The 12,787-nt window shown below is 42.4% G+C and overlaps 1 protein-coding gene across 3 annotated transcripts in view; it reads left to right on the top strand.

Moving 5' to 3' along the window:
- Rnf144b (ring finger protein 144B) overlaps positions 1–12,787 on the top strand; it is a 166,031-nt gene that overhangs the window by 128,710 nt on the left and 24,534 nt on the right. For all 3 annotated transcript variants that reach the window (XM_052728228.1, XM_052728227.1, XM_052728229.1), the window contains exons 3-4: positions 900–1,004; positions 11,367–11,427. In XM_052728228.1, coding sequence (XP_052584188.1) covers positions 900–1,004; positions 11,367–11,427 — 166 coding nt within the window. The remainder of the gene's footprint in view (positions 1–899; positions 1,005–11,366; positions 11,428–12,787) is intronic.

The following is a 12,787-nucleotide window of genomic DNA, read 5'->3' as shown; positions in this document are numbered from 1 at the left end:
CAGTGAAACCCTATGTCCAAAAAGAAAACAAAATAGAACAAAACAACAAAACAAAACACATCAACATCCTTCTCAACATGGCATCCCGTAAGGCTTCTGTCTTTGGAATGGACTGTTCTCCCAAGTTGTCTTTGCTGTCCCCAACCAGCAGGAAGCCACCTGACTTGTTCCTACATAACAGTCCTTACTAGTATTTTGATTCCATTTGGGTAGCTTAGTTCCAGGACCCCAGAGTGAGGTCCATTCTACCTACAGGTAAACTTACAAGAGAGGTCCACTAGATTAAAAACGGAATTGGGGGTGCTAGAGAGATGGGGGAGGTGGTGAAGAGCACTTGTGCTTGCAGAGGATTGGGGTCAGTTCTGAGCACCCAGATGGTGGTTCATAACTATTTATATCTTCAGCTCCAGAGGATACCACGCCCCCTTCTGACCTCTGTGACACACAGGGTACACACATATATGTGCAGGAAAAACACTCATACACATAAAATAACACATCCAAAAATTAACAAACAAACAAACAAACAAACAAACAAACCAACCAGAGTTGGTAAACCAAATCAGGTTTCAAAAGAAAGAAAACACGGAGGTTTTTGCTGTGAATGTGAAAGCCTCTCTTCTTTTCCCAGTCATGGAGGATAAACTGAGTGAGCGTGTGGGAGTCTGGCTTGAATAAACTCTTAAGATGACGTCACCCGTAATTAATTGCCTGGCTCTGCATTCTTTCCAAAGTGATGGCTCTTTAGTACCCACACTTATGATAACTTATGTCTCCTGAGTACAGGAACCCCAGGACAGCCAATTTAGGAAGAGACAGTGAATGCTTTCTTATGTAATCTTTGTGCTACTGTAGTGGGCATGATGTTTAAAATATCTGCTTTTTTCCCCTTCTTATAGTGCCTGAAACAGTATATGATGCTGTCCATCCGAGAAGGATGTGGGTCTCCCATCACTTGTCCTGACATGGTGTGCCTGAACCACGGGACCCTGCAGGAAACCGAGGTATGGACGCCTGCCGTAGCCTTCTTCACTGCTGAATTATTTCTTAGGATCTTGACTCTTAAGTACTGCCTACTAGGGAGTTAGTGACAAAATACAGAGGTTAACTTTTTAAAGAAGTGTTTTATTTCCACACGGAGCTGGAATCTTTATACAAGCTGTGAGCATGGCTGTTTATCTCAGTTCTGTTTATGTATGCCGTCTCACGTGTTGTAGAAGCTCTTCAAACAGGCAAAGGTGCTAGAAATCAAAGTTACCAAGAGTGAGGCTGGAGGATGTTTAACGAATGTTCTCATGAGCCTGAAAACTTTGAAGATAGACAGACCATAAGTGAGGGAGTTATATGGTATATAAATGGTCGCAGGTCTATACTAGTTTGTTTGTTTCATAATGTAGCCTTCTGTAGAGGTAGTCTGAGCTTGAAACATTTCCAAAGAGCAGGGAGAGAGGCAGCGGGGCCGCCTGAGGCATCAGCTAGGCCTTTCCTCTTGGAGCAAGTTTTCCTATCTCTCCAGGTTGCAGTTTATCTCATCCTTTTGATTGATTCCCCGACCCCCTCATTGGCTGGCCTGAAATCTGCCTCTGGACCTTCAGGCTCTGTTCACCTGAATATATGAACTCTTGTCTGAGAGAATGTATAATCCTCCAAAAGTGCTCCCAGGAAACTGATGAAATAAACTGCCCAGTCCGTAAGCACCGGGCACCTGCTTAGCACCAGGTACTTTTCCTCTTGCTTCTTTGGCCTGTGTACTCGTTAATCCTTCCCAGAAGCCTCCTGAAGTCTGGTGTTCCTTTAGATATGGAAACTGAAGTCCAGAGGCTGTAAGTGACTTACCTCAAGGGACCCATCTGGGAAGAACTAGAATTCTCATCCAGTTCTTGTGACCACCACAGTTGCATAGCATTAAGGGGAAACAAAGTAGGCAGACCAAATGTGTGGCAGAAGACTTGATAATTAGGGGCTCAGCAGTGTGTGGGTAGACATAAATATGTATATAGGTAGATGTGTGTATGTGTAGATATACATCTTCCTGAATACACTTTTTAAAAAAACATACCCTTTGTTAGAAAAGCAGGGAGAAAGTGGTGTAACTACTCCTACCCTGACTTAGTCTGTCCTGCGTGGAATTTATGAAGCATTGGTATAAGTGAGGTAGATTTTTTCTTTTAAAGAAATACCCTTAAAGGAAGCATAAAAGGAGTACTTAATGATGTAGAATTGACTCGTTTTAAGAAAATAACAAAGCCAAAGTTTTGTTAAAAGTATTGAAAATGTACATCCTGTCCCCAAGGACCACTGCTTACTTTTGCTTGAGTAATGGGGCGAGGAGACTAAAGTATGAGAAAGTAGCTGTCCACAACCCTGCTCACCATGTGTTATGTAACAGAATCATTCGCAGAAGGAGGTCCAAGTATCTGAGAGCATCGATCTTGGCGCTATCCTTTGACTTGTTTCTCTGATGTCTTATCTAGTCCAACGATAGAGAGAGCACAAGGTGCAGGTACCACCCTGTGCAGAGGCCGAGTGGAGGCCAAGGAGGCCCTGCACCATCCTGGAGGATCGTCTGACCTAGCAGAGGGGCTGTTAACACACAATGAGCCAGACAATTATAAAAGTGAAATTCAAGCGATGTGGGGTAGGCTGTACAGGCTGGGTTTGGGTGAACTCTTATTTAATTCCTGTATGGAAAATCTATTAAACATAAGTGAACAGTTTGGTGAGGTTTCAAAACAAAGCTTATGAAATTAATCTAGACCCAGTCTGGCAGTTGCCAGTCAGGTGTGGATATTTAATTGTAGTTCAATTAAAAGTCTATAAAAGAAACTTAATCTCTCTGGTGTGCCACTTCAGAATTGCTTTGAAGTGTTCATAGCCATTCATGGTTAACAGCTACATGATTGACAGCTCGGAGTGGAGACTCTTTCTCACTGCTGAAAGCCTGGTTTCAGTGTTGTCCTGGACTTCCCATGGCAGCACTATCCACTGACGTCTTGGATGTTGACTGCTAGGGCCAGTGTGTTCAGACACTTGCTGAGTTCAGCCCAAGTCTCTCACAGAGCAGACTTTAGGTTTTCTGACTGTCCTTGTACACCCATCTCCTGGTAGCATTCTGCCGATTCTTTCCCAACGGTACACATTCTCACTCCTTTCTAGCTGCTACTAGCTGTTTTTAGTTTTTCTCCCCAAAGCAATTTTGCTCTAAGGCTATATTAAAACTAAACAATCCCACAATATTTCTCAAAATTCATAAAAATTTCGAAGTATATTTGGGAAAACAGAACAAAACTATTCCATACTAAACTAATTTAAAATTTACCACGTCTTTTTCTCATTAGATGAACAGTAGGACTCTCCAGGGCATTTGTGGACCATTTCTATTCTCACTGGCTTTACAGAGAGCCCAGCTAATGACGAAAATTCAGATACAATAGTCAAATTCTTGACCAACCTGCTAGACTTGCAGTCTCCCGTGGTAAAACCGTGGAATGGCAGTGGGGGTTGGTTTCTGTCTGAATTCCAAACTGAACAGAGATTATATTGGAGATCTAATTAGCCTTATCTGTTTCTTTGGGACTCTTCCTTTAAACGTAATACCACACACAGATGAACTGGGGCTGTGCCACCCACTTCCTACCATAAAGATTTCATCGTGTATAATCCTTATGCTACTGCATGGCCCAGAGCCTCTGCCCTTGTGACTGTCTCACAGTGGGGCCCATTTACACGGCACTTGACTGGACTCCACCAGGACTCTTTTCTTCTTTGCCCTTGAGAAAAATGTTTAACCGTGACGCATAAATACGCTTGTTAGAGATGGCTCTGGCTGCAGCTGGATGAGCTCTTTGTGTGCGTGCTTTCCTGTGTAGGTCCGGCTCGCTCACTTGGCCGTGCTCCCTGCCTGTCTTCCTGAATCCTCTAAATTGGCTCAGCTGTGGCTCTGCCTCTTCATGTTTATCTGTCAAGAATAGCCTCATTAGGAAAGCATTTTGATGCCCAGTTCAAGCCCTCTTTGCTTACACAGGAGACAGAACATGGCAGCTTCTCTTGCAGTGTCCCAGAAGCTGGTGACTGACGGGGACTCGTGGCTCAGAGGTGACCTTTCTGGGAGCTAGGGGAAAGTCAAGTTTTCCTCCATTGCATCATCCGGTACTTTCACCGATTGCTCCGCTGGGCTTTCCCATGTATTGGAACCAGGAACCTGTCCAACATGGAATTATGAACACAGGACACAGATGGTTATTTCTGTCAGCGTGGCTTTAAGTAAAGCTCGGTATTGAAAGGCCATGTTTAATCTCGGCAGTTCCCTCCAGTGCTGGAGAAGTAACATGCCCCTGCGGGGAGAGGCTACACTGTCTGTCTGTGCTGTGTGACACCAGAGTGACAGGCACGTAAAACCATCAGAACAGTACCTGTCACTGCATGGCCAGAGAAACCGGCCTTTCCCCGACTGGCAGCTGGCAGGGGAGGCAGGAACGCGCCCCTCACCCACCTCTCACACACCAAGCCTCTTTCCAAGTCCTGGGGCCCTAAAACAACCAGTCTGCTGCCTTTTACTCCCAGTGCCCCAGTGTGCACCCGAGGAAGCCTTGCCAGGAACAGGGTCTCAGAATTTCTGTAGGAAGGATTTAGAGTGTGTAGCCCAGAGGTCCAGGGGCGGGGGAAGGAGAAGAAGGGCTAAGGAAATCTGAAGTTACATGTGCAAAATACAGTTTTCCCCGGATGATGTGTTTATTTAAGGTGGCTTTGGGAGAGGCGGCTGGAGCTATAGGAACCAAACGTTCTTCATGGCTGCCCTTTACCACCCCTTCCCTCCCGTTACCATGGTGGGAAGCCGGGGCAGAAAGATGGAGATGGCCAGGCTAGTGAGTCTCTCCTCTGACTGTGATGTCAGGGTACAAACGGGAAGGGACTGATGTGTGGGAACAACCATCCATTGTGATGTGTGCCGGCCAGCTAGAGAAAAGCTAAATTTTGGAGGTGGGAGGGGGCCAAGGGATCTGCCAAGCCTGAGTCAAGAGATATTTCTGAGGTTCCCAGCTGAAATTTATTTTTTGAACACATTTAAATTCTTTTTTTGAGATGTATTTAGAGCCCCATGTAAGTGGAGAATAAAATCTCTGGGATTCTTTAAAAGCCGCACAAGAAAACTAAGCAGCCGTTTAGTTGAATTCTATCTCAGCTGCACACATGAGTGTGTTCTTTTAACCCCTAGGATGGCGGTAGGAGAGAAGGCCAGGGGTGATGTGAACAGCGATCTTGGTTCCAGGATGCACCGCGGCAGCTGCAGAACCCACCTTTCATCCCTCACCCCCCTGCCTTGACGCCCTCTGTCTCTTTCCATTCAAGATTTGGTATCCAGTATTTAGGTGTTGTGCTCAGATGAATGGGCAGATGCACTCCTTTCTGCTGTTAGAAGGAGCCGCCTGTGTTTGGGGTTGAGATGGAGTCATTGCTAGTTTCTGGGTTAACTCTGTACAAGTGGTTTTTCCTGCCTCCATTTTGCAAGTCACAGCACCTCAGCAGTGGCCCAGACCTTGCTTGATGGGTCCTAATAATCTGTCCACAGCCAATTGCACTTATCTGATGCAGTCCACTGTTCAACTTGTGACTTTACTTTTTGTTTTTTTTAAGCAGCCTATTTAAAGGGCCAAACCTGAATAAAATCTTGACTTCTCCTTCCTATTGGTCTGACTTTAAAAACCAATAGGCAGTACTTCCTGAAGCCTGTCCTTAACTTAGAATTAACTATGACATGTTAGTGTTCTCATTTGAAAGAATATATGCTGCAGGATCCACTTAGGGGTTACCTATCACTTTCAGCATAAATATTTATGATGGGCGGGCTCCACTCTCCCCTCCTCTTCTCTCTCTTCCCTTTCTTTTTTCTTTTTTACAGGTTAGTGTTAATGTGGGTGGGTGCTTGCGTCCATGCTATGGTTCCAGCAAACACTGATTTTAAAAAAGCTGCGCCCTACTTTTTATTTCTCCTCAGCTGTGGCTGCTGGAAATGCCCAGTCAGCTGTTGTGTGTAGCCGTCCCGGCTCCCCGAGTGTGTAACCCTCCCCCATCCCCCGCTAGTTAAACTTATTTTAAATTGATATATAAAGCATAAACATTTAACATATTTCTTCCTTCTTTATTTTTTAAAGATTTTTTTGTGTGTGTATGTGCATGCACCCCTTTGTGAATGTACAGTTTGTGTTCTGGGACCTGCGAATTCCAGAATCCAGAAGAGGGCAACAGATCCCCTGGAGCTGGAGTTCTAGTTAGTTGTGAACTACCCAACCTGCATGCTGGGAACCAGACTTGGGTGCACCATTCCTTTCTTTTTTTCTTATTTTTTTTCTTTTTCTTTTTTTTTTCTGATCTTCTGCTTTTGGCTTCCAAATGTTGAGATTACAGATGTGTGTCACCATGTCTGGCAAAATTATACTTTTTATGGAATGCTATGTTTTGGCTACTGACACCATGAGAAAGGGAATTTATAAAAGAAAGCATTTAATTTGAGAGCTTTCTTACAGCTTCAGAGGGTTAGTCTATGACCACCATGGTAGAAATCATGGCCACAGACAGGCAGACATGGCACTGGAGCAGTAGCTGAGAGCTTACATCTGATCCACAAGTTGGAAGCAAAGAAGAGAGAGAGAGAGAGAGAGAGAGAGAGAGAGAGAGAGAGAGAGACAGAGAGACAGAGAGACAGAGACAGAGAGACAAAAACAGAGAGACAGAGAGATGGAGACAGAGAATAGAATTGGTTTGGGCTTTTGAAACCTCAAAGCCCAACCCCAGTTATACACCTCCTCTAACAAGGCCACTCCTCCCAACCCTTCCTAAACAGTTCCACCAGCTGAGAACCAAACATCCAAATATATGAGCCTATGGGGGCCATTCTCATTCAGACCACCACAGTCATGTGATGTTTTAATACACGCATGGTTTTGCAGTGTTTCTGTCAGGTTAGATATCGCCATCGACTGAAATGCTTATCATTTCTTTATGGTGAGCACACAGAAACCCTTTCCTTTTAGCTTTCCGAGCTGCCTGTGACATTACTGTTGTTTTTAAACACCGAACTTCTTATTCCTAATTGTGCAGTAGAATCCTCGTGAACAAATGAAAAACATGAGTGAAAGGAATAAGAAATTATAATTAAATAATTACCATACTAATATTTTGGGGAAGAACCGTCAGTAGGAACTGAAAATCAGTGACAACCGTCCTGCAACCCCTTTTGTGAGTGACTGTTGTTTCCTATCACCTTAGTATGCATCCTGGAGACAAGCTGGGCTTTCTCATGGCAAAACCCAGCTCAGTCACCCTTGACATACTTTCCAAATCTGCTCCTCCTCCAAGTTCCTCAACGTGGTCAGTCCAAATACCTGCTTTATACAGTATCTATCTACCTGTGGGACAGCTAGATATGGACTACTTGAGTGGTCTCACTAGCCTTTGGTATCACATGAACTCCAGCTATTCCATAGTAACCACCTCACAGTCACAGTGTGACCACCTAGAACTCATGTTTGTGTGCTTTAAATTCAGTTGAAACTCCTCACACAAAACCTGTTTAGATAATACCCTGAACTAGTGAAGGTGATTATACATGTATCTTTTCTTTTCCTCCCTCCCTGCCTGTACTCTCTGACCTCGTGTGTGTGTGTGTGTGTGTGTGTGTGTGTGTGTGTGTGTGTGTATGTATGCATATATGTATATGTATATATATATATATATATATATATATATATATATATATATAGAGAGAGAGAGAGAGAGAGAGAGAGAGAGGGAGAGAGAGAGAGTCATCTGTGTCTTCGTCTCTATCTTGTGTGTCTCCTAATTATTGAAAGGGTACTAGCTATCTTAGATATCTTTAATAAAGTGCCTGGAGAGATGGCTTAATAGTTAAAAGCATTTCTGCTCTTCCAGAGGACCCAAGTTTGGTTCCCAGAACCCCGGTTGGATGACTTAGAACAGACTCTAACTCCAGCTCCCCCTTCTGGAGGCATCCATACACATGTGGCAGACATATTTAAAAAAATGATCCTGACTTAAAGCACTCCTGCAAGATATGTGCAGATTATAAAGGACAGAAAAATCTGGTGTAGATTCCTTTAATCAAGTCAAGATGTTAACATCATCAGTCTTGTGGTCCCCACGTGCCTCCTGATGGTCCCCAGGTCACAAATGATCACAACCTAAATTTAATCTTGAGAAGGTGTCAGGGAGGGCAACCACAGTTGGAGACCAGCATGCAGAGAGCTGGCCTGTATATTTCAAACTTGGGGAGAGGGGGAGGGGAAAGAGAAACTGAAAACTGCCACAGAAGGCCCAGGAGACCGTGCGGCTAGATGCAGGGCTGTAGGTTGGATTGGGTACCAGACTGGAAAAGGACATTAGTGGGAGAATGTGTGAAATTTTAATAAGTCCTGGCAATCATGTAGTTGTATTATACCAATTTAAGTTGTATTATTTTAATAATTAATGATTGTTTTTATGTAAGGTTCTCTTTAGGAGAAGTTGAGAGCATAGCACTTGGGAAGTCTTTATTCACCCTTTACGATGTTATAAGTCTGAAATTATTGGGCAATAACAAGTTTTAGAAGAGCATTACAGTGTGATTTTGGACAATTTTGAGTATCTCTGTTTGGAAACAAAAAGGATAAAGGTAGATGTACAATGGCTCTCTATAGTCTCATTTATTTTCTCGCGGGATTGCAGTCTAGCTGCCTGATAGTCTTCAAGCACTTGTCAACATCCTCAAGCACCTGCTGCAGCCCTTTCACGGGTAGCCTGTGGAACCTTCCAGAACTCATCCTAACACAATTATTTAAATTTTATGATTGTACCAATGGAAGCCTTAAACAATTATAACTTAGCTCCAAAATGACAGTGAAACCAAGAGTTATACTTCGGACATTTTTTTTTTTAAACTAGGTCCAGCTCTCTCTCATCTAAAAGCCACACTGTAACAAAACACTTGAGGACATTAGTTTTCATCCACAAAATAGAAGAGGTGACAGAATCAGGGGTGGATTCCCTTTGACTCTTAGATGTGTATCTTGTCTTCTGAGTGATCTCACTCTTTGAGCACATCTTGTATGTAGCCCAGTGCTTTGCCTGTGATTGGCTGTCAACAGGCATTTTGAGAAGATACGAGCCTGAAGGGCAGAGCTGGTAGAAAGATGAGTATGCTCTGGGCTTTATCCGTGTTCTGAAAGGATCAGAGTAAGCACTGATAACTCTTGGTGACTGCAAACTTTAGTGGAAAAGTTGACTTACTTTGTTAAAGCCTAATTCTAAATAAATATTTGACTTCATGAAAGAATAAATGGGAAACTCAAACTAGGTCAACACACAAAGTGTTAGAGATTTATGCCTTTCCTGTTGGCCATAAAGGGTTGGTCTGATGAAATCTGCCTTTCTAATTTAAAATAAGCATCCAACCCCATTGTTAGTAGGTTTTACTCTGTCACTCTCTGTCATTTTCCTCATTACCATGTGATCAGTTTCTAAAACACTTTCTCTCCTATTTGCTTGTCTCCCATAAATATTATGTGGCTTAGCTATTATCTGGCTTGTTCATCACTGGAAAAGCAGCATTATTGGGTGCTTCCTTTGATGGATTTAAAGAAGGTCTGCATCAGTCCACAAACCATTTTAGTTGAGGCTGAGGAGGCCTCATGACTTTTGTGTAGAATCAGTGATCTCAGTAGCACTCAAGAAGAGGAAACTAAAAACAGGGTCACAGAATACCACTATGGGCCCGGATGATGCCTACCCCAAGTCAACTTGGGCCCAAAGTTGAAGTAGCATTAGACCATTTGTCCTCTACACATAGTGATCAGTGACAAAGTCAAGTGATGCGTTCCATTTTCTCATGCCTGTTTCCTGGACTTCTTTCTTCAACTCTGAATTTATTCATGATGCCTTTGACTTTCAGGGGAGTTTTTTTGGGTGATATTATAACAAATGAACAGTCTGGCTTTTCATATTGCTAAGGTCCAATCATACTTTTAACAGAACTATAGCAAAATGTATATATCATGAAATTGGCCCTATTTTTCTCACAAGGTTTGCTAAGGGACTTTTCTTTAAGGTACCAGATGAAAACACTTTTTTTTTTTTTTCAAATTTGGTAAAAGAGAGTTTGAAGGGAAATTTTTCACAATGAGTTGACTTTGACTTAGGTATGCAGAAGACTGAACTTGTTTATTTTGTGGTCTTTAAGTTATTTTTGTTAACTTAGTCTGACTGTGAAATAAACAGATTGAGACTACTTTTGAGGTACATAATTATATATATTTTGAATGAACTTTTAAAATCTATTTATTAAATGCAATTCTGTTTATATCATCATCTTATTGTAGTTTTCTCCAAGCAGGCTTTGCTTTGTGAATTGCAACAATGTTTTTATTTAAGTATATTTTGTAACAAAATCATATCTATAGTTCATATATGCATAATGTATATAATAATACATACATATAGTAGCTTAATAGTTTAATGCTAGAATTACCAAGGCTAAGAGTAGGGGCCCATATTAACTTGTTGAATGTCTGGGAGGCTGATCTCAAATCCTTCTCATTTGTAATTTGGCGACACTCGTGTGGTTATATACTGCCATCAATGTAACTAATATTTTTAGAATTCCAGTTTATAAGAGCAGTTAGCTTTTCCTCCCTCTGACTTTGAAATATAGTATTAAGATGTTTAATGTGAAGTGTCTCTGTTAGTATGAATCATTGTTGTTTACTGGGAAGCCCTTGTTCATTCTGCTGTCCTAAGCGGAAATGGGATTCTAGTCACAAGTAATGTCATAAGACATTCCCTTGTTGCTGTTGTACAATGTGCCAGTGTGGTAGAAGTGAGGTGATTTTTGTCAGGAGAAAAGTTTGTCTCATTAGGAGTGTACCATTTCTATGCACAAAGTCTGCATAATTGCTGAGGCGCTGTCTACTTACTTAATCTTAGTTTTAAAGATCCAAAGCTAGAGCTATGGTCTTTGGAAAGTTTCTGTTTCATTGAGTGTAGAGAAGGAAAGAGATTCTTCCATACCTGCATACAAACAATGTGAGAGCCACAAATAGCAAAACTTGGTTAGCAGCTGCTGCCTAAGGAATGGAGGTAATCAGTGAGTTTTGTTACTGATGGCCTGAGCACTGGTGCCTAGCCATGGTAAGAGGCGTGGCATGGTTTGCAAATTGCTGCATGTGTTACTGCATGAACAAGCAGAGACAATGGTTTCCAGACAACTGGGAGAGAGGGTGTAGAGGCAAAGTCAGAGAATGGCATCTGAAAGGGCTGGTGATGTGGGACCCTCCGCTGACCGAAATCTCATCTCTCTCCCATGTCTCTGATTTCAGATTGCCTGTTTGGTGCCTGTGGCCGAGTATCAACTGTATCAGCGGTTAAAGTTTGAACGAGGTACGTATTCTTCTGTTTATTCCAGTAGTGAATGTGGTTTTTATATAGATCATCTTCACAGGAGCTTTCATGCAAGATTAAAGCACCTGTGCGCTGTCAACAGAACCACAAGGGGACTACAAAAGGTGTAAAACAGTAATTGCCACATGCAATTTCAAATCTCCCAGCCACCGCCAGGAAAAAAAAAATGCAGACTAGCAGGAAATGGAATTTTCATTATGTTGGTTATTTTGTATTTTTAATTTTGGGCTATGTCCAGAAAGGTATTGCAAAAGTAAGATGGTTTCATTATAGTAACACAGAAGAAAGTAACTCTTAAAATAGAGTTTTATCACCATGTTTTTCACTCTTGAAGATCATTTTAAAACACCAACCAGCTGAAACGTTGTTATTGGTCCTCATGATAAAGTATCCACTGTCTATCCTTTTGGTACTACCTCTGTAGTCATGGCGATATCTAAGAATTTGGATGTGTGTTACTCTAGTAGCATTTACAAAGTGCTGGGCTGATATGTTCTAACTTTGGCCTTGGAGCAATTTCCATAGTATTGGTTAAAATATTAAGGCCACTCCACGTAGTTAAAAGGGAGGTTTATTTTGTGGGGTAACTTACAAGTGAAGGAATAGGTTACAAGGTCTGGGAAAGGTATAGCACAGTCCAGTGGTGTTCTCTGGAGAACTCTGCTCGGTCTACCTCCAGGGTCCAGGGTCCAGGAACCAAGAGAGCCGGCACATCCGGATCTCGGGTCTTTAGGGGTCCTCTCTTGGCCCCGCCTTGTAGGCGTGACCGTTACTGAAGCCTCAATGGGGGTGGTGCTTCCAGGTCAAAGCTGTAACAGCTACCCACTACATTCATAGCCTTTTTTCCTTACACAGCCCGTCTATCTGTAGGATGTGTGTTTTTATTCCTGTTGCCTCTGACAGATCTTTTCAAGGAGTCCATTCCCTCCTGCCATCCTTAAACCAGTCTTGAACTGGATGGTCTATCTTTTTAGTATTTGAGAAGTCGGAGGAAGGTGTTTTCTGCATAGGCTTAATATAGTCTCAATGAGTATATTACCAATCCTAATGTAATATGAGCATAAAACTTCTGAGGGCCAGCATCTTGGTCTGGAACTGTCAGGATGTCATTCACTTTCCTCAACTAAAGTCTCACTTGGTCCTATGGTCTATGAACTTTGGGCTATTTTGTTCTTCTGTCATGGGTGGATCACCCAACTAAACTCATAAGGCTGATATATCAAGCTGATTTTTTTCTTGTGGTCTACATAATAGTTTTCCCTCTCTCTACAGTCATTCTCCCTAACTACTACATATCTAGCCCTCAGCAACAGGCTTACTTCTTTATTGTTTACATATG

Source organism: Peromyscus californicus, unplaced genomic scaffold, assembly GCF_007827085.1.
Source record: "Peromyscus californicus insignis strain IS unplaced genomic scaffold, ASM782708v3 Scaffold_8__1_contigs__length_139910024, whole genome shotgun sequence".
Classification (NCBI taxonomy): Eukaryota; Metazoa; Chordata; class Mammalia; order Rodentia; family Cricetidae; genus Peromyscus; species Peromyscus californicus.
This window is presented reverse-complemented; position numbering and strand designations above follow the sequence as displayed.